The following is a 21297-nucleotide window of genomic DNA, read 5'->3' as shown; positions in this document are numbered from 1 at the left end:
GAGATACATAACAGCTCTATCAAAATTATGATGTTTAATATATGTACACCTTACTCTCTAAAGTGTCCTACCGAATCTGTGCAATATTTAGTCCATTATGTAATAGATATTTCAGTTTAATAATAATTCGCGATGCTATATTAAAAAGGATTTAATTAGTTTCATCTATTCCGAAAATGGATTTGTATACGTATATGCCAGATAAATATGTCAAACATATGTTTGACATTGCCTAATTTTGAAAAATGCACGATGGCAAAATCAATGTCATTTCTAATATATAGGAATGTCCAAAATGTAACAGGTTGCTTTTCTATGCAACCCTTATATGAATTGTAATTAAGTATGACCTGAGGGTGGTTCGGTTGTAGCTGGATCCGAGGATATAGAGGGACAGCGTAAACGAATATATAATATACTTTTAGGATTATAGTTCGGCTTACAGCTTAGGATAATCAGTTAATAAGTTTATAAGTTGGAGCTTTAACACTGATGTCTTCGGCGTCCAGTTGAAGTAGGGATAAGTCTAGAGTGTATCTTCTACTCTGACATTAATTTAGAGTTACTGTCCTGTTTGACATGGACAGGAGCAATGGGGTATACCGTAGCGGTCCTCTCCCAAGACTGAGTTTCCTGGTTTGGGCAGAGCTCATATAGCTACGCTAATTGACGTCACCAAGGGCGTGATTTGATAAACAGGAAAGGCTAATACAAGGAAATGCTCATGAACATATCGCATTGAAGGAGCTTATCTTTCAACAAGGAAGAAATCAATCAGGAAATATAAAGGGACAAATGGTATCAACATTGTTGCCTGACAACAATTACATTGGAATGCGAAACTTTCTATCTTCTTTTCGTGTTCAGTAAGATCTCACCAAGAAATTAAATTAAATGAATCAATGTATAGGATAGAATCTTGTTCCGCTGCAATTCATGTTGCCTGAATTGAGTATGTCGCCAAATGTTACTTAAGATCGGTGTTATTTTCGTCATTATGATAGAAATGTAATGTAAAACAAAATAATAAATTATGTGCCCATAAAAGTTATATTATTTTATCTGCAGATATTACGACGAGCCAATCTATTGCTAGAGAGCCACCACTTCTGCGGCAGTTCGCCGACGTCACGACGCAGTTCCCGCGCATTGCCCCGCTGGGCGACAGCAGCACCGGTGACTGCGGTAATCGCGACATCGCGGAGTGCGTGGAATTGCTCGAAGCTCTCACGAATAAGGACATCGGCTTCGCTGCTTCGCGGGAAGAGCTGAACAATATGTGTCCAGTGCTGCTCTCAGGGCTGCAGTGTATCGACAACTACACACTGCGCTGCCTGTCTCCGCAGCACAGAAGTTACTTCAACAAGCTGTACAACGGCACGATGCTTGTCATCCGGGACCTCTGCACCTCTCGGGGAGGCCGCTACCAGCAAGGTGGGGTGAACCTAAATCTTTGGTAACGCTTACATTGTATCTAGTTTGCGGTAAATTTATTTTTGGCATAGTGATCGCTGCTTTTTGTGATTTTATTCGCTTAGCTGTCATGAGGATACAATTCGCCGAGCTGCGTGGAGATTTATTTGAATGGGTTTGTGCAGAATACATCAGGCATGCCCCGTGCATGCGACAAGTGAACCCCAAGTACAACCGCTGCTCTGAAGTCTACCACCGCAAGACGGCCGGGCTTAACCAGGCTGTGGTGAGGCTCAGCGAGCGCGACAAGGCCAGGAATGTCATCACCCTCTGTTGGTGAGTCATCACTGCTGTGTCAGCACCATGTATAGAGACAATTTCCTTGTAAGATTTACTGTTTTTCTAGCAGTATTAGATTTTCAAGCCTTAGCTTTCTATTTTTAATGTGAGAAATTAGGGAGACTTTTTCGGGCAAAACAATTAGACAGTTTGTATAGTTTAGAGTTCAAAAGTAACTTCGAAACAGTTATGCTGGAATCAGCGAGTGAGAGGTGGAACCTATACTTGGTGTTTTGTTTCTAGAGTAACAGCAGGTTGATTCGGCACTGCACGCTATATTAAAACACTTGAATTAGATATAATGAGCTAGAATTTTGCCAGAGCTGAGCCAGTGTGAAGCCAGAGTGGAGCCAGAGTGGAGCCAGAGTGGAGGCAGAGTGGTGCCAGAGTGGAGCCAGAGTAGAGCCAGTGTGGAGCCAGAGTAGAGCCAGAGTTAGGCTAGAATAGACAAAATTAAGCCAGATTTTAACCAGCATGAAGTTAGACTGCAGCTTGAGTTATGAATGAGGGAAGCCCGAGTTGAGCCAGAGTGAAGATAGAGTTGAGCCCCTTTTAAGCCTGAAGAATACCAGTGAAAAACCATACAGAGTGAAACCTAAGTAATGATAAATATAAAATGAAATCACATCAGCATTTTACACATAACTCTATTTGCGCTCCCGTTTGAAAAATTGGTCGGAAACTTGAATTTTTCAGTATTCGAATTTAATTTCGAATAATCCTAACGTAATTAATTGCATATCGAAATTTTATTGTTCAATCAATATCTCGACAAGATAGGTATCTTGGGTACGCAATTGAATGTCCACTATAAATTTCCAACGCCGGGGCTTCCAACACAAACGCACTAACACTGTAATATACTCACTCACTCTAAAATATTAGTATCGATGATGAAGGGAAAGTATCGATGCCAGGAAAAGATTATTCCAAAGATTTGAGAATTCCGCTAACCCAAATCCCGTCATCATTAAACATCAAGTCGGAACATATCAATAATAAGGAATAATAAATCTGTAGATTCAAGGAAGACCCGTTCAAGCGTCGAACTCTCGTTCATCTCAGTAATGAAATATGGAGCAAGTACTGATACAAATTGTTCTTCCTAACAAAGATATTGAATAAGATTTGAGAATCCCGATTAAGTAATGTTTAAATTTGTGTAATGGTTATTAAAATAACATGTTCAAACCAATAGTAAGCAAATAACTCTCATTTGACTTCCCTTTTAAAAAATAAATATCATTATTATATTTCACATATATAAATTTATAATTTAAATGTTGATTTTTTTAACCAAACGTCTTCAACCCGTTAAATATTTTATTTGTATATCAATATATTTAATAAAATAATTACTGACTGAAATGAAATTAAAGTGAGAAATTTCAGATCCAAGTACGCACAAAAAGTATTTGGATGCCAGGATTTTAAAAGCAAAGAAAATAGTAAAAAATTTCACCATTTCTTATACGAGAAAACGTTTCGGAGTCCAGCTCCATCGTCAGTTCAAAACCTAGAACACAGGTACAAGCAATTAGTAACCTAAAATTCACATTCAAACAATTCATCTAAACTTGAGGACATTAGAACTAAAATCGAATTAGAACTATTACCAACCGTCCCGAATTTCTTGGCAATTTGCAGAGCTTGGCTTACCGTCACTTTTACGGCTTCAAGTCATATAAAGTTTTCTCAACTGTTTTCCAGCCCCGTGACATCCTTTTATTGAAGGATCTAGCTAAAAATAAAGACTTAATCGTTTGTAAGCCTGATAAGGGCAAGGGAGTAGTATTGGTTGATCGTCATCGTTATAATAGTAGCCTCACTACTCTAATTACGGACCCTTCTAAATTTATTGAAATTACAGATCCAATTGTCAAAACTATTTTAAAGATCGAGGACAAAATTAATAATTTCCTCGAAAACTTAAAGATTCCGCGGCATTGTCACCTGAAACTTACTTTAAACTTTATGCTTCTGGCTCATGTCCTGGTATTTTGTATGGCTTGCTAAAAATTCATAAACCAGATTTCGCTTCAAATTTTCAATTTCGCCCAATTTTTGCTGCTTACAATACTCCTAGCTTCAAACTTGCAAAATTTCCGGTTCCAATTTTGAGCTGTCTTACCACCAATCAATATACGGTAGACAATACTTACATGTTTGTGGACCGTTTGAAGAGTTTCAATAATGTTCAGGGCTTGACTATGGCTTCATTTGATGTAGAAAATTTGTTCACTAACATACCTCTTTCTAAAACTATTGATATTTGCCTCAATTCTTTGTTTAAAGGTGTCAATGAACTTGTCATGGGTCTGAACCGCAACTTTTTAAAATCTCTTCTCGAATTATCAGTTTTGGACTCTGTTTTTGTATTTGCTGGCAAATTTTATTGGCAAATTGACGGTCTAGGCATGGGTCTTCCTCTCGGCCCTACCTTTGCTAATATTTTCATGTGTTACCACGAGGCTACATGGCTGGAAAATTGTCCTATTGATTTTAAGCCAATTTTCTACAACCGATATGTAGATGATACATTTTTACTTTTCAAACATCCCTCTCATGTGGACCGTTTTTTTGATTATCTTAATCGGCAACACAAATCCATCTAATTTACTATGGAGCTTGAATCCAACAATAGTTTATGCTTTCTTGATTGCAAGGTCATAAAATCCGGTGGCTGTTTCCATACATCTGTGTACAGAAAATCAACGTTTACCGGCTTAAGCACCAGCTTTTTTGTTTCTGTTCTTTTCGTTTCAAATTAAATGGGATTCAAACATTATTAAACCGCGGTTTCCGAATTTGCTCTGCTTTCCATAATATGCACACTGAATTTGAATATTTGCGCAGTATGTTCTCACTGAATGGGTTTCCTTCACAATTTGTGTATACTCAAATTAAGAAATTCTTGTCTAAACAATATGCTGAGGTGGTTCCCGAACGTGACGATAGGAATCGTGTTTATTGTTCTTTTCCTTACTTTGGCCCCGCATCTGAGATGATGGCAAAGGAGTTGAAAGATCTATTCTCTAAATACCTCCCAAATGTAAATCTTAATGTATTGCTAGTGAACAATTTTAAAATTAGCTCGTTTTTCAAGTACAAAGATCCTCTCCCTGTTCTTATGCGATCAATATAGTTTATCAATATAGTTGTGCGCAGTGCGCATCTGCGTATGTCGGTATGACATCGCGCAATTTTTATACTAGGCTTGCAGAGCATAGGGGCAGGAGTTATAGAACAGGGAACATACTTGCGCATCCCCCTCATTCAGCCGTACGTATTCATGCCGAGCAGTGCAACGTCCCGGTGTCCAATAGTGATTTTAGAGTTTTAGCCTCCACAACCGGTGTTTCTGACCTACGAATTTTAGAATCATTACATATTTTTAAACAGAAACCCAGTTTAAATGCTGCATTCAGTTCCTATCCTCTGCAAATTGTAAATAGATAGTACTTTCTCTACATGTCATCTCATTTTTATTTCTGTTATCTTCGATTTTAGTTCTAATGTCCTCAAGTTTAGGTGAATTCTTTGAATGTGAATTTTAGGTTACTAATTGCTTGTACCTGTGTTCTAGGTTTTGAACTGACGATGGAGCTGGACTCCGAAACGTTTTCTCTTATAAGAAATGGTGAAATTTTTGACTATTTTCTTTGCTTTTAAATTCCTGGTAAATTTGCGACTTAAGCAGCCAAGTGATTTCAACACTTGTATTTGGATGCTCACTGGAATAGTCCCGTAAACATTAAAAGTGCCTATGCTTTGTCAACCACCTTCCCTATGTAGACTAGCTGATCAGTCCGGCGCCTGTTATATAGCAGATAATAATTGTTGGCTAACCAACATCCATGTTGACAGAGATTAGGCTAAGATGCGCTTCTACCACCACAAGTCTTGAAACTAATTTCAAATATTAACCCATACAAATTTCAAACATTAACCCATAAAATGACATTATAACTCATATCTTGCCCAAAAGCTCGTTCCAAGAGTACCTGCAGTGCGCGGAGCAAGTGGTGTTCGAGTCGTGCGGTAACGAGACGGCGCTCTTCACCAAGAACTTCCTCAACAGAATGGCTGGTCCCATCGTACAGGTGCACGAAACATATTGTAATGCGTCTTACCGAACAAATTCATTATGAATTATTCATCTCTTATGGTTTTTGATTCGGGGGTTTTTAGTAAATAGTTGAGTAAGTTACCTGATTTTTGAATACGTTATAAATGCTTCCTTTTCCATGTATTGACTGATCATATTTAGGAATACAAATTTTTCTTACGGCTAATGCAAGGCATGTCTAGCAAAAAAAAGAGAGCAATTATTCGAGTTCGAACCAAATGTCAGTTCCATACTCACACGTACACAGCACAACAAAGTTAGTCCCAAAATTTTAGTACCAATAAAATCCTAAAATACCGTGTAAGTCAGGTGCCACAAGATTAACATTCACGTTTGTTTGATTTATTCTTGCTGCCATTAGGATGACAAGGTAAGGTACCTGAAATATTTGTCCCTATATCTTAAATTTCCAAATCATTTCAAGGAAGAGTGCATGCTTATCAACAAATTACTGCTCATTTATATTGTCTTTTTACTGCAGTTTATGATCTTCAAAAATTCCGGTTTATTCATCAAAATACTGAGAAATTGGTAAGGCTGGAAATACAAATAAATATATATATATACGTCACTAAGATGTTGATCTTGGTCAGTCGAGACTATGAGCACTAGAAAAGAAGCAGAATATCTTCTACACTTCTTGGGTCGTCCACTTTATTAGAACGTCTACCAGTTTATGCAACACTCAAGGAAACAAGACGTGCATGCTCTTCTCTTCTTGAGGCTTATACAGTATATAAGTGTCTGTCTGGCTCCTTTCGCTTAAAAAATATTGGAAACTGGAGGTTTATTATCATTTTCGTACATCAGTCCGCGGTAATGTCAGCCATTATACTTGTCTGCTAGCCACTATTTCGCACCATGTCCACCACAATTATCTATTTCAAGATTCTGATTAATTTTCAATATAGTTTGATATCATTAATCACGTTTCCTTTTATTAGAACTATAGTCATTTGTCTCTGTTAATGATCTTTTGTTATTCGTAACGGTGTTTAATTATTTTGTATAGATGCTAATACCTAAAAATATTAGCTTTGCTGTTTCCGTATTTCTGTTCTGTCCCATCCAGGCTTCATGTTACACGGCTTATGCTTCTCTTGCGCAGGATATTTGCACAATAGTGAATTTTCAAGCCAGCGACTGTACTGCATCTTCCCAGCTAGACCATGCCATGCAGGCTTCTGGTGCGCCATCAAGCATGTTAGACGGCACAGAAATCAATCGACCCGTAGAGTTTTGGCGGCCTAGAGGGAGGGTGTCGTCTATTAAAGCACACGAAAATAATATAGAATTGAGGCCTACAAACAGCCTACTTAGACGGCAACATGGTGACATCGGAACCCTTCAGTTTTATAACAGTTTCGGTTCTCCTACCCCATCTTTATCACCCTATTCTCCGCGACCTGAAGTGAATAAGAGCCAGCGAAGATTGAGTCCAGATTTTCAGTTCATCGGTTTCCGGAATGGTTCTCGGGTTTATCGGAGACTTCGAAAACCAGCACAAAGTCTGAGCGTCGGTCGAGAAAACCTACAGACTCCTGATGATTCAGAGAGATTATTTGGTGGAAGACATGCAGGGATACGTGGTCCCCAAGGCAGGCGATTGATTAAACTAAGACGTACAACAGGAGCACCGCTACTGATAACCAATGAGGCACCCAGCGGGAATCTTACAATTAAATCTGGAAACACTTCTCCGTCACCACGAGCTCGTCAGCGACTTCAATTATATGAGTCTGCTGCTGCGCGAAACCTTGATGAATTTGGTCCTTCATTACTCAGAAGAACGCGTTCACAAATTAAAAAACAGTTTTTAATGCCGGTGAGTTTACCGGGTAAAAATTCTCCATCTGAGGCTGTGACATCTGCTAATTCTACAACTGAATCTCATAATAAACTTCTGGATAGATTGCGTCGTTTGAGGTTACTAAAGAGAATAAGGAATATAGCACGGAGGAAGAAAGAAAATCAACGTAGTATTTTTAACACACTTTTAAGGAAGCTCGCTCGTGATGCATTGCGTTACGCGTATATGACAACTCACTCGTCGAATGGAACTTCGCAGCAATCAGGCGTAGCTGCGCAAGTTGATGCAGTCGAAGCCAAGGGATCGACTGAGGACCTCACCGAGTATGACTATGAAAATCTATTTGATGAGATAGGTATACTATCAAATGATTCTTTGACAGCACAAGAAAAATATCTCGCTCTGTTGAGGTTGAATTTAATGACTAACCTCGAAGAAGCTGTAATACCAACCCATGTCGGCACCTCGTTTCACACTTCATCTCAAGAGAATATAGACTCATTGCAACCACTGATGATCAACTTTGTCGACACTGACTTCATTTCTCCTATTCAAATGAATGTCTCCTCTTGGCTGGAGAGAGAATTGACTGCCAGTGGGGTTGATGTCGAAAATATTTGGCTTATGGGGAATATTTCGGATGACATGAGAACAGCAGACGTAGAATTTGGTGAAATTCTGAACGTCACAAACTCACTATTTGATAGTAACTTTCGGATGCAATCATCATCCAATTTTGATAACTTTATTAAAAATATATCCCTGTACGATGAGTCGAAATCAATGAAAAAACTGTCCACAAATTTGGAAAACTCGAGTGAACATGTAAACGTTGATTCCTCGATTAATACTAAAACTACACACAATATCGATGACTCATTAGAAGGAGATTTGCGCTCCATAAATATAAGTTTGATGTCAAACTCCATAACTATGAACAAAAAACATTTGATTAATACTTCTAGTGGAGATGAAAACTTCGAGATTCAATTTGTTCACTCAAACGAAGACAATTTTATTGGCCAGCACTTATCCGAAGCTTCAAGGATTCAAAGGAACGAAAGCACCGCGATGAATTTTGTCCCAATAAATAAATCCACAAGTTCATCTAGGCCAACGTTTGAACCTCCAGTTTTCAGTCCTGAAACTCCGAAAAAAAGTTCATTGGTTGAAACTCTTCATAGAAAATTATCTAATGACAACCTTACAAGATCGGAAATTAAAATTAACGATAATTACAAACGATCTTGGGGAAATGAAAGTGTTGCTAGTAGCTCAGACTCGGGGATTCACGTTCAGGGATCCAACGAAAATTTTCCTGGAGAATTATACGAAGAACAAAACTTCACATCTGGAGCAATTCGTGGAAAAGACAAAAATTACGACCTCTTTATCGATCAACTTCACGAGCAAAATAGCAAGGGATTTGTTCACGAGATCAATGGAGCTGATCTCAAGCTATTGCCAGTGCCGATGGTTACCTTAATCATCAGTATGCACTTAATAATGTGAATAATAATGGTAGTAACATGAAGTTCCTGCCAAGTTTAAGTGAAAAAATAACACTGCAATAAGTTACGAGTTCCTGGCTGGTTTGGTCTTTGTACGAACTTAGCAACAATTTTTTTTAGTTTTTTAAATCTGTAAAACCGAGTGAGGATGTATGTAAATAAAATGAAAATATTAGGGCAATAAAATGAAAACTAACAGAAACAAGTTTTCTGACATTGCTAACAGTGAAGCCCAGTCTGCTCATTAATGATGTCGCACCTGCCATGGACCAACATCCGAGCTTGTGTGACGCTCAGGTAACACCGTGCGTGAACTTTACGCGCTGAGTGACTACGCTCTAATCACTTCTAAAATTTCGCTCAAATGACTGTCAACTAGTAACAAGAAAGTTTACAGTATTTGCTGATTAATAATTATTACGTTTAGTTTTTAATTTGACATCGCAAAGTCTAGCAGCACTAAATTTCAGAAGATTGGTAGCTGCTTTCTAATGCTCGATTCCTTGGTAGCAGCATTCGTGTTGGTGAAAGAATACAGTAAATTTTCTTTATGAAACTTTCTTACCCCATGCGATTGAAGTCAGCTACGGAATGGTTGATTGACTTATTCATGACTAACTCTAACGAACACTCATAACTTTATTGCGTTAATGATGAGTTTTGTGCACTTTGCAACAATCATTTGAATTACGAAAGTTGAACGTGTGTGAAACTTTTAAATAAAATTACTAATTCAGACTTTATCGCATGAAAATTAGACAATTGCTTCCATGACCTGAGTGTTCGAAGCAGATCATTGCTGGTCATGTTTTTCCATGGAGTTTGGTGTGAATTTGCGGAGATGGCTTGCTCTATGCTGGAATGACTTGCTGCATGCTGCTCCATGTTGTGATGACATGCTTCATGCTGCTACATATCGAGTAAATTTACTCCATTGGTAGCGATATTTTGAAGAATCAGGCAGCGTTTAGACGAAGCAGACCTGGGCCATGGGCTCTGCTTTGCTTGCAACGGCGTGAATATAGCGACTCTTGATTAGCCTACTTAATTTCAAATTGCTAAATGGATGAGAGTATGATTGTTAACTTTGAGAGTTTGATTATTAACTTCAATAAACGATAATACTCTATGTAACAGAGTAGACCGAAGATGACAGTATGGCATTTGAACACATCTTCTTGTAGGATTTGGCTTCAATTCGCCGGCTTCTCAAACGGAGGAAAATGTATGAATACGAGCGGGAAGAGTGCATTCCTTATCACATGTTCATAAATTAACTACAGTAAATTAATAAATATCTTTTCAATGTAAGAATAAATTGTGTACTGAAAATGTATTTACAAAAAATTTATCAACCTAAACACAACTAAATTATTTCGTGTAAATCGCATATGTGTTCCTAAACTCACATACCACCTACACTTACAGACTGCCAGTATAAATATACCCAACATAACAATGTTCGTTTTGTCCTTTAACGCTTTTCTTCCTGTGCTCCAGCTGTATGACTCCTGTCCATCTTTTCACTCCTGTTTACGTGGAGCTGAAAAGCTTTAACTTGTGCAGGTTTATGCAAAATTTAAAACAATGAATGGAATCATTCTAATATAAAATGTTTGACCACTAATATCGCCTTAACGATTATTACGAATGACAATTGTTGTTTATACATACAATCTTGCGGCAATCGACCAGAAATTCAGTATTTCTCTAACTTTATTAATTTTATGGATAGAACTAGGATCTTTCAGGAATTATTTCTAAGTTAAAAAGCACTTCTGTTTGTGTACATTTTTCTGATGTATGGATTATTTACAGACTAAATGCATCCAGTACGAGCCTGGCACCCACATGTGCAACCTCATCAACTCTGCGCCTGCCACCTCCTCAGCCCTGCTGTTGCTGCTCCCTGCTGCTGTGCTTGCTTCATCGACGTCACTTCTCTTCTGCTAGTATTAGTACTACCATCGAGAACATTAGAATTGCTACTACTACAGGGTGATTCACGAAAACTTCCTAAATTGAAAGCTCAATAAAAAAAGAACTGGTAAATATATCATTACAACATATATTTTTTTTGAAAAATACAGTACTTGAATTTTTCATCGCTTGGTTTTGAAGACGACAACGGGCGAATGACATCTCCAATTATCAAAGTACTCCATTAGTCGATTTTTTAAGTTCCGTCCAACTCGCTGAAGCTTACTGACGGGTATGTTGACGATGGCTTGGCGTATGTTGTTCTTCAAACGAGTTGGGGTCCTTTGGCAGACATTGTAAACAATTGAATTAAGATAACCCCATAATAAAATCACACGGAAATCGGGCCGGCCACAAAATCACAAATCGGGTGATTGGGCCGGCCTAAGAAGGTCACCTCTCAAGGAGATGAGGCTCATTCCAGGTACGGGATGCTCGTTGAGTAGTGGTAATTGAACGGCCATTATAAAAGTACCCCTCGAAAGAAAACGCACGCTGCTCACTCATCCAATACATAGTGACAACTGAGTAAGCGGAACAAAAACCTTCATGACCTTGCCGTTCATATGATATATACCCTGTTTTCGCCTACAACATCTGGCTGCTTGGCGCGAAATACGAAACAGGAAGTTTCCGTGAATCACCCTGTGCTGCTGTTGATGCGTCTACAACTTCTGCTAGTATTAGTACTAGCCACAAAATCATTACTACAACAACTACCACGGCTGCTGACTCGTCTAAAACTTCTAGTATTCTACTCCATTCGTTAGCAGTTTCTGATGTCCTCATTTTTAGTACTTACTGCCTCAGCAGGTGTAGGATGACGGAGCGAGACACTTATTTTATTTAGTGTTGTATTCGTTATATATTATACTGCGCTACTTGTGCTGATTCCTCACACTTAGCATCTGTGATACACTTGCTCTATAATAATACTCAGCAATGATTATCAGAAATTAGCTGCCAAAAGAGAGTGTGAAATTCAGAAAAAAAAACTTTTACACGCCCTTGGCGTACGTCAAAAATTTGTATCGGATCACGAATAATTAAGCAAGTGCTAGAAATTCATTCGTTTTTAGAATTCTGGAATCCTAAATTCGGTTAGAGTTATGTACAGTTTCTGGTTGAGAATTACAAATCTAAATTTTGAATCTATAGCACCTGCTGAGATGCCAACTGATGATAATATTTTAGCTAATATTTCATCGATTACGACGTTCATTCAGGAGCCAGATACTCACTTTTTTGGCCTGACTTCTTCCAGTTTTATGTAATTTGTAAACGAAACGACTAGCAAAGAGAATTGATATTTTTTAATAATGTCTTCAATGTATCACCTTCAACGGTATTTCCCTGCAACTATATAACTCTGACCGAAAATGATCGCAGCGGATATTTCGTACGGTGTACACGATTTCGGCAAAAATTTGTGTCTCATCTGCAATAAGTTTGAAAAATTATGATATTGGGCATCAGTTGACATCTTGAACACGAGAATCAATGAGGAAAATTCCTCAAAATTACTCTCATCGACGAACTCGTCAATCCGATGTAAAATTCAACATCAGAGGATTGCCTTCGGCTGCTTACTTTTTTAATTTCTCAATCGCGGATTTAAGATTTTATTCGTTTTCTGTGTTAAAAAAATAACGTATTTGAAAATCGTTAGAGGCTCAAAATTTACCTCCAAAAATGTGCAATCCTATTGCTAACAGTCGAACCCGGAGATTGTAATTAAAATTGTGTTTAGCGTGGTTCGTTGTTAGCAGGAGAATCTCAGCTTCCAATTTTGGCAAGTTGGCCACTTGGTTGAGTCAGTAACTACTTGATATCTAAGTATTTCGACCAGTGTGACGCCTCACTGAGGCGCCTAATTACCACGAATTGAACTTTAGGGAACATCATGTAGGCAATTATAGTAGATTTATTGTCAAACTTGTCTCCGTTTTAACACACTTTCTACATACAATGTATGAATAGTGGCTTGACGTGAGCGTTATTTTTCAAGTAAGTGCGCTACTGATAAAAAATTATTGATGGAATTCATGACCTATTACAGTGAGTCAGTCGAGTATGCATGTCAAGTTTTTTATCCCCCGTCTAGGTATCATGTTTTTTTCGTCTCAGCTGAATTCGATTTAAATACTTAACGCGTCATTTTAGTAATAATAATAATAATCGTTTGGGCGGAATTTGGACTCAAATACTAGATGTCATTACAACTAAAACTGCTTCGAAAACCTTACAGGATCTCTTCAGACAGATAATTTGCTAGTAATTTGCTGTTTATTCAGGGGTTTTCTCGTTCTATTGTTGAAATTTCAACATGCCGTATCAAAATTTACATTCACAAAAACTGGAGCAAAATAATTCAGCAATAATAATAATCAAGGGGACCTTTAAAATCTTCTGCCTCATTTTCTCCTCCAGACCGTACGAAGTAAGGTGCACGCGTGAGATATTGCTTACTGTTTTGTGTAGAGTTAAGCTTGGGACTTTAATAAAATCTAATCGTCGAGGTAGTTTCTGTTTTACGTTGTACTCGGTGTATGTGAAAGTTAGTATTTTTGTGCTTATTTAATATATTTGTGAATAATTAATGTGCATTGTAAGTTTCTCTGTTTATAAATGATCCTCAAATAAACGTTTATAAATATATATAAATATATCGATAACTATTTCTGTGTTCAAATAGGTACGTGACTCGAGGCTCGGTAACGTATCGTTGACGTACTGCCACAGTTGTGCATATATGATGAATAAATATAAAATCTGCTCGTACTTACTGCATACGTGTTCTGTTTGACTAGCTTTAGTGAAGGAACTAGATGATGAAAATAAAGGACTTGAGGATCGCCTTCACAAGGACGGTTTTTATTGAAGTCATGAACGAGAACCAAGCAAGGTTTGAAAAACAGTTCGTCACCTGCAATCAAATTATTTAGACGATGCGAATGTAAAAAAATGTCACCTTTCAACAAATAAGAAAATAATTTTTAGTAGTTTGTGTTTAGAGGAAGCAGATGCAGCTTGAGCTCACAATCGTTAGAGATGGGTTGAAATTTTGATACTATTGTCGTTTGAATTTCATTAAAATTTTTACCCCCTTAAAATGTTTCCAGACTGAAATATTATTCTAAGGACTGTAAAATAAGCAAGACGTTAGCCTAGTAGCAAGAAGACAACAAAGATTTTTACAATTCTGTTTGGTGAATTAATTTTTCCAGTTTTGTTGATTACCAAAATTGTCTCGAAATGTTACTAAATGTATGAATCTTGAATATAAATATCAAGAATATTGCGGGTTTGATTTCAGGCCTAAAATTCAACTCGTCTCAATGAACAGTGAAATAACAGCGGAAAATTTTTGGAGCTATTCACCAATCAGTTATCAAAAACTCTTCAAACATGTCATTTTTTTATGTGAAAAATGTGTAAGCCAACAAATTTTCATCAAATCGAATTTTCAAATCGAATTTTATCCAGATTCTGCATCAATTAATCATCATAGTCTACTACTTGTCACAGATTAGGCATCGATATTGACTGTGAAATTAAACACAACCCAACCAAACTGATATATTCGTCATTCGACACTCAATACCGACCCATATTTGCTGCTCATCTTTGAGCCGCAGGACGAGCCGAGCGACGCCTGCGGCTCGCTGAGTTGACACGTCAAGACTACCTTCTACTTTTCAGTTATTCGTTATTTCGGATATGACTTGACTCTATTTCGCAGCATCAAATGCACTTATCAGCAAAACATTTGAAACATAATTTTTTTTAACAAAACCATGCCCGATTCTTGAAATGTTTCAATTCCGCTATAAAAATTATTCATCTATTCCTATGCTTGGTTAGGCAGACCGCAAAAAGATCGGTTTTCAATAGCTTTTTATATTTAGAAATGGAACAAGCTGGAAGCATTTGATGTCTGGTATAATTATTATTATTTGCATGAGATGTGATTGTATTCCCAAAATATATGAAACAAATCTATTCGTAAACCAATGTATCACTCACCAATGATGGATTTCTTGATTTTTGAAGTTGATATGCGTTCTCAAACTTCAAAGAGTTCTGAAAGAAAAATTTAAATCGTTTATTCCGGTGAACTGACACTGAGTATTTCTAAACTGCTTCATGAAATCATGTATGTATTGTAATAATAATCTAAAAGATTGGGTTTAAATCAAAATGTGTTCAGATTGGGGAAATATTCCAATATCCATCAACAAGTCTAACAATTGGCACTTATTATTGAAAGTATAATTAGAAGGACTAAAAATATTTTGCTTAACGTTAAAAATCTGCTTCTAGTCGAAAGAATATCAAATTCATCAGATGGAAGTTTATGGTAAAAAGTTTCTTGAGGTATCCTATTAATACACTAAATCTCCAAAAAGGATCTTAACTTAAGCAAATTAATGGCACTTTATTTGGTCCTAGAATGCATAGGGGCATCACTCAACAAAATAGTTCTCCCTTAATCAGCGATGGGAACAGTTTTCTTCGAAAAACTAAGAAAGCAAATTATTATCGAGCTCTATTATATATTCTAATTAGGAACTTTTGCAGCTATGAGAATGACGAGAAGAGATGGCTCCCATCATCACATGTTTTTTAATTTTTTCGTTTTTATAATAATACTCTAAAGGGATAATTAGCAGGATTGATGTTATTTCATTCAAAATTTTACGAAATGTTGGCTTCTACCAGAAAAATGAGTCTGAGTGAGTCAATAGGCAATAGCACGATCTTCATTGACATTAGTCCCATCTCCGTTACCATTAAGTCTAAATTTTGAATTATATAATATGGAGTAATAAGCCTTTATGGACCGGATTTTCGAAACAGTATGTATGCCTGACAGAAACTAAACTAAACGAAGCCATATCAGACACCAACTTTGATATCAGGATGTAATTCTCACAGAATATTCCTTGCTCATTTATCGTATATTTAATATTTTGGATTTGAATCTTTCACGGATCAGTCCAGTTGAATGTAGGGTGCAGCTGATAGTTTAAGGGCAGAGGTGAGCAAGGAAAGGCCCGCGGGCTTTGTGCAGGTCGTCAAAGTATTCAGACAACCCGTACGCATATACGTTAGCCATTCAATAGAGATGGTAATTTTATACTTTAATTTATTTCATGCGATAATATAGCTAAATTTTCAAGTATTTTCAGATTATTTGACTAAGATGAAGGGACATTAAATTGGCCCTTGTATCCAGAGTATATGAAGTCAGAGCTACTTCATCTGCATGCAGGTTACGACCTGAAGAATCGGTTTTAAGTCAGCTCCTCTGTTGGAGTTTAATTGATGCTATTTTCAAAAGCCAAAAAATTGCTCTGAGATGTTGGCATTATTAGGTTCTATACTCATATCTGGTATAGCTTTTTTAGCACAACAATACACATGTCAAATAAAAATCTCTGTTGAAACAATTTTTATTTAATTATGCGAATCACATCGAGTTAATTTTCTCTAAAAATTGGAGTAAGAATTGTACGTCCAGTAAAGTTAAGTGTACTTGACAACCTTCGTTATTAAAGTTCCTTAGTATCCATAATAATCACGAAATGTAACAATATTCATTTGTTAAAACAATAAAGAATTTTGAGATGTTTTCTACTGATTTCTGATAATAAATTCAATTTAAAATAATGTGCGTTTCAACTCATGGATTCAATTTCTTTGACTTCTTATTACAATATAATGTTTATTAGGAAATACACAATCTGAATTATTGAATCATTTATTTTTAAAGATGACATCGGACAAATTACGTCCATAAATTTCAATGTTTTCAGTTAGTCGATATTTGAAATTCTGCGAGGTTTTCACACAATCGAATGGGTGTCAAAGTAAAGAAATAATCAAGGGAGCTTTTATTTTTATTTGTTCAACAATGTTTTGAGATTGATTTGTAGTTAATTTGCTTCCTTGTAATGCAGACAAAGTTCAATCTTGAAAGCCGAATCCCAAAATGCAGAATATGGTAAACAAGAATTTGAAGGTGGGGGGTTGAATTAATACGGTGACGAATGGGTGACGTAGGAATAAAGCAAGGCCGGCCAGTCTCAGGATCGGATGAAGGTATACTGAAAAGAAATTTATTTAAATCGTAAATCTTCCAAAATGCTCCGGTAAACAAACTACGGTTAAAATAAATGACCAAAAAATAACTTTTGCATTGAAAGCACTACGAACCAGAGGTTTAAATGCCCAGTGTGATGATCACTTTATGAAGGAAGAATATTTAGAGGAAAATAGCGGAAATCAGTTTAAGGGGTGGGAAGTTGGACAGGAAAAATAGGAAGAGCAGTTGAAGGTTTTGATGCTTTGGAAATTTGAGATTAAGACTTAAGGCTAAAGTTTTAATTGTGATCTTTGCAGGTAACGTAATAAAGAAACGCCCTTCTTGAGCAAAAAACATAAAAATTGAATCGACTGATTTGATTTAGAATAAGTAATGAATAAATTTACAACACGAAGTTTGAATTTGAATTAATTTGAAATTGTAAGCCTTAAACTATGTCCAACTTCCCAACAGGTTGAATAAATGAATGTAATAGGGCAAAAAATAAACGCGATATTCACACAACTCCCTACAAATTAAGGAATAGAGTCACAGGTTTATAGCAAGATGGTAGAAAAACTTGGACGTTGATGCAGGTAAGTTGTTAAACAGACAGTTAAAATGGCTGATAGAACTGGCAATCGGCAAAGAATCGTCAATCTTTTGAATCAAGATTTGAACACACTAGGTTGTCACTGTTATTATTATTATTCTTGATACAATCGATAACTGATGTATTATTTGATATTATTTGATACAAACGATAACTGACGCTGATGAGGACTGACGAAGACCCGCGGCAGAGCCCCTGATGTAAACGAATACTTTTTCTTCGGATGAAATAAGAAAAGCGGATTTAACAACTAAAAAAATTCAGTTAATAATAGAACTTATAAACAAACCCTAGCCTAATGCAAATGGATGGTGAGAAATGAGGAATTTCTCACAGTTCCGTTCAATTCGCTAAAGAATATTGACGGGTATGTTGTGATGGCTTGGCGTATGTTGTTCTTCAAATGAGGTAGGGTCATTGCACAATAATTTTAAATAATTGATTTAAGATAACCCCATAAAAAATCGCATGAAGCCATATCGGAGGATCGGGCCGGCTGAAGAAGGCCACCTGTCAAGAAGGTAAGGTGCAATGCAAAATTTTGTCTCAGAAGGTACGGAGAATAAAGAAACATCTTACTAACTCTCTACGTTTTCGGGTGTAGGGGCAGTCCGCTGACCTCATAACAATCTTGCATTAACACTTCCGCTTACTCCAAAAATGTGTTCAGCCACGTAACAATCGATTTCCGATCAGTAAGCCAACCTGATGGATGAATACGGAACCGAGTTAAGAATGCTCGTTGTGTATCGATAATGGAACGGCCATTAGAAAAGTAGGCCTAGACAGCAAACGCATGCTGCTCACATGTCCAATGTATAGTGGCAACTGACTAGGCGGGACATAAAATGTCATTACCCTGCCAAATTTCATATGAAATACTCCCCGCTCTTTTCCTACAACATCTACAACATCAGATGCGATAGATTCGCTGTGTACAATGGATAAGTAATAATACAATTTTTTTCTCTGGCAAAGTCATGGTTGTACGGAACATCACGATCGTAATGATACACATATTATCTCATAATAACGAGTGTCGATCCTTCTTCGTCGCAACGTTCAATCAGATTTCGGAGCGATTTATCCTAGTTTTTATCTATGATAAACAGTCATGATTGCGCGAAACATCAAGCTTAATATTACAAGCATAAAATTTTTACATCGAGTCGTAACAATATTGACTACCAACATCGTAACTTTGTTCACCTTTCGTTTCATCCGATTTTTTTTTCAACAAAAACACCATCTTAAAGCAATGTTTGTCTTGAGTAAAAAGCCTTATCCATCATTATTTTAAGATTCATTCAGTTGATAAACCCCAACTAAAAAAAATTAAGGGTATACTTAGTGCACATGAAGACGTCTTTTAAGCCCTCCTCAATTGTTTATGTCTGAAATATTGTAATATATGACCATGCGGCCATGCGAATTGGCGCTGGTCAAAGCATTCATCCTTTTTTCTTCGTTCCCATGAAATGACTTTTAAAGTTAGTCTATTTTTGACACGCCGCGCGTGTTGTTGACGGCGTGACGACGTGTATGTCAGCAGCTCACGCATCAGAGAATACAACTTCTGACGCCGGAAAGGCCAAATCATTCAAAATACTCGAGTATGAAAGATTATTAACACCAGTTCAAAAGTCTCCAGTGTCGGACATGGCCACTGCTTGCCAATGGCCTTGCCTGAATAAAAATATCGCATGCTTAGGAACGATGGCTGCAAAAAATGCGGTATTAAATAATTCCAAAATAATCTGTAAATAGATTTAAAGTGCAATTTTTACTCGTAATTCAAGAACAACATCGTAGTTCGGATTCCTTGAAGTTTAAAATATTATTTTTGTTGAAAGAAAATGTGATGTAATGTGCAATTGTTTAAGAAGCGCGCATAATGAGGGAAGTTATTTGATGTAGTTTGGTGTTGTTTTTTCGATGAAAGAAAAATCTCTAAAAAATGAATTTCGAGCTATTTTCCATTTCAATTGCACCTATTGTGGGTATTGCCTTATTGTGTTTCTTTTAATCAGATCATACATATTCTAATAACGGATGTCAATTCAAGTCCAGCTTTTGGCGTTTAAAAATTTACCATCAATGACTAAAATCGAAGTTGAACCATAAAACGTCTTTTTCGGGCACAAATGATACAAAATAATTATCTGAAACCAGTCACTAACATTTTTATGGAATTTGATCGTAGTAAATAGTTATCTGTGGTAAATAGCCTACCCTTTGAATAAATCAAAGGGCAGGCTAATGATTTAGAGTTACATGTTTTTTTGCATCACTACCATAATTTTTTTCGCATTATTTGCATTAGAGTCCAAGTGGACGAAGAAGATATCTCCTACTTTTTAACGTTCCGAGACTTGGTCTTTCCAAGTCATAAACGCAAAGCCAGATACGCCACAGGAGCACCAGCGTGCCGTCAGAAACTCTAATCGCATGAGGCAGGGCAGCCCAGGAGTAAGCATCATTTTGTTCATTACTTGTGAGACAAACTGAGTCCATTAACTAAGTAATTTGTTAGGGTTAGTTTCAGTGCTGGATATTTTAGGTTAATGGAGCTTAAGAAGTTCATATTTCCTGCTTTAGGCGGGCGACGGAAAACTTAGAGGCTCGGATTGATATTTGTTTACAATAATCTGTACTATTTACTTGCATATTATTTGAACAGTATTGTCTGCCCTGGGGCTGTTGAATATACGTACGTGAGGGGGGGGGGGTTGGAAGTTATCTACATATTTTCTGAAATTTTCTGAACTTACGAGGACAGATACAGTAATCTGTTATGTTATCAGATTACTGTAGAAAAGTTTAATTATTCTGCAGATGATTATTCTCAAACACTTTTTTGCATTTAGTATAGAATAGTGCAGTGAAGTCGGCGTTGAAGAATTTTTTCAGCGACGATTTTTGTACTTTTTGTGACTGGTTCACAGGAGATCTAAAAACAATTCTTTTGACCGGAATTTTTTTAAACTGACGTTAGTTTAAAATTGCTCCTAGACTCCTACAAGGTTCGTATGGTGCTAGGCATTTCAAGTCTGAACATTCATTACTCCATAGCTTTATCTAGTCAGTTCCTGAACGTGTTCATACTCGGAGCGTCAACGATGTAATAAAGGAGGCCGTTCCACATGTCGGTGATTCGAAGCGAGAAGAAATGTTGTCGCGTGGATGAGTTGCAACTCAGTAAAAGTGCACTCAGCATGAGTTATTCGATCAAAATATTAATAAAAGTCCCTTGGAATAATTGCAAACTGAATTACAATTCACCATATGCAGTTGTTATTGTGAAGCAAGCAGTGTGACATTGATTATTTTAATTTCCGATCAGTAGGGCTAATTTTGATTGAAAACCTGCGATTCACTGAGAATTTCTTCATTTCGAATGTCGTTCTTCATTTT

The 21297-nt window shown here is 36.9% G+C and overlaps 1 protein-coding gene across 2 annotated transcripts in view; it reads left to right on the top strand.

Moving 5' to 3' along the window:
* Positions 1-11247, top strand: part of LOC108672842 — a 48930-nt gene extending 37683 nt beyond the window's left edge. Inside the window, exons 2-6 of one of the 2 annotated variants that reach the window (XR_001930932.1) lie at positions 1069-1434; positions 1599-1749; positions 5741-5855; positions 6990-9499; positions 11021-11082. Coding sequence is in view for 1 of the 2 variants with exons in the window: in XM_018160587.2 (XP_018016076.1) it covers positions 1069-1434; positions 1599-1749; positions 5741-5855; positions 11021-11155 (767 nt within the window). In the remaining variant the exon portion in view is untranslated. Of the gene's footprint in view, positions 1-1068; positions 1435-1598; positions 1750-5740; positions 5856-6989; positions 9500-11020 lie in introns of both variants that reach the window. The other variant, XM_018160587.2, reaches the window with a different exon arrangement.
* The last annotated feature ends 10050 nt before the right edge of the window (positions 11248-21297 follow it).

Source organism: Hyalella azteca, unplaced genomic scaffold (genome assembly GCF_000764305.2).
Source record: "Hyalella azteca isolate HAZT.00-mixed unplaced genomic scaffold, Hazt_2.0.2 contig15387, whole genome shotgun sequence".
NCBI classification, from domain to species: domain Eukaryota; kingdom Metazoa; phylum Arthropoda; class Malacostraca; order Amphipoda; family Hyalellidae; genus Hyalella; species Hyalella azteca.
The sequence above is the reverse complement of the archived record's forward strand: the minus strand, read 5'-3'. Positions and strand labels throughout refer to the sequence as shown.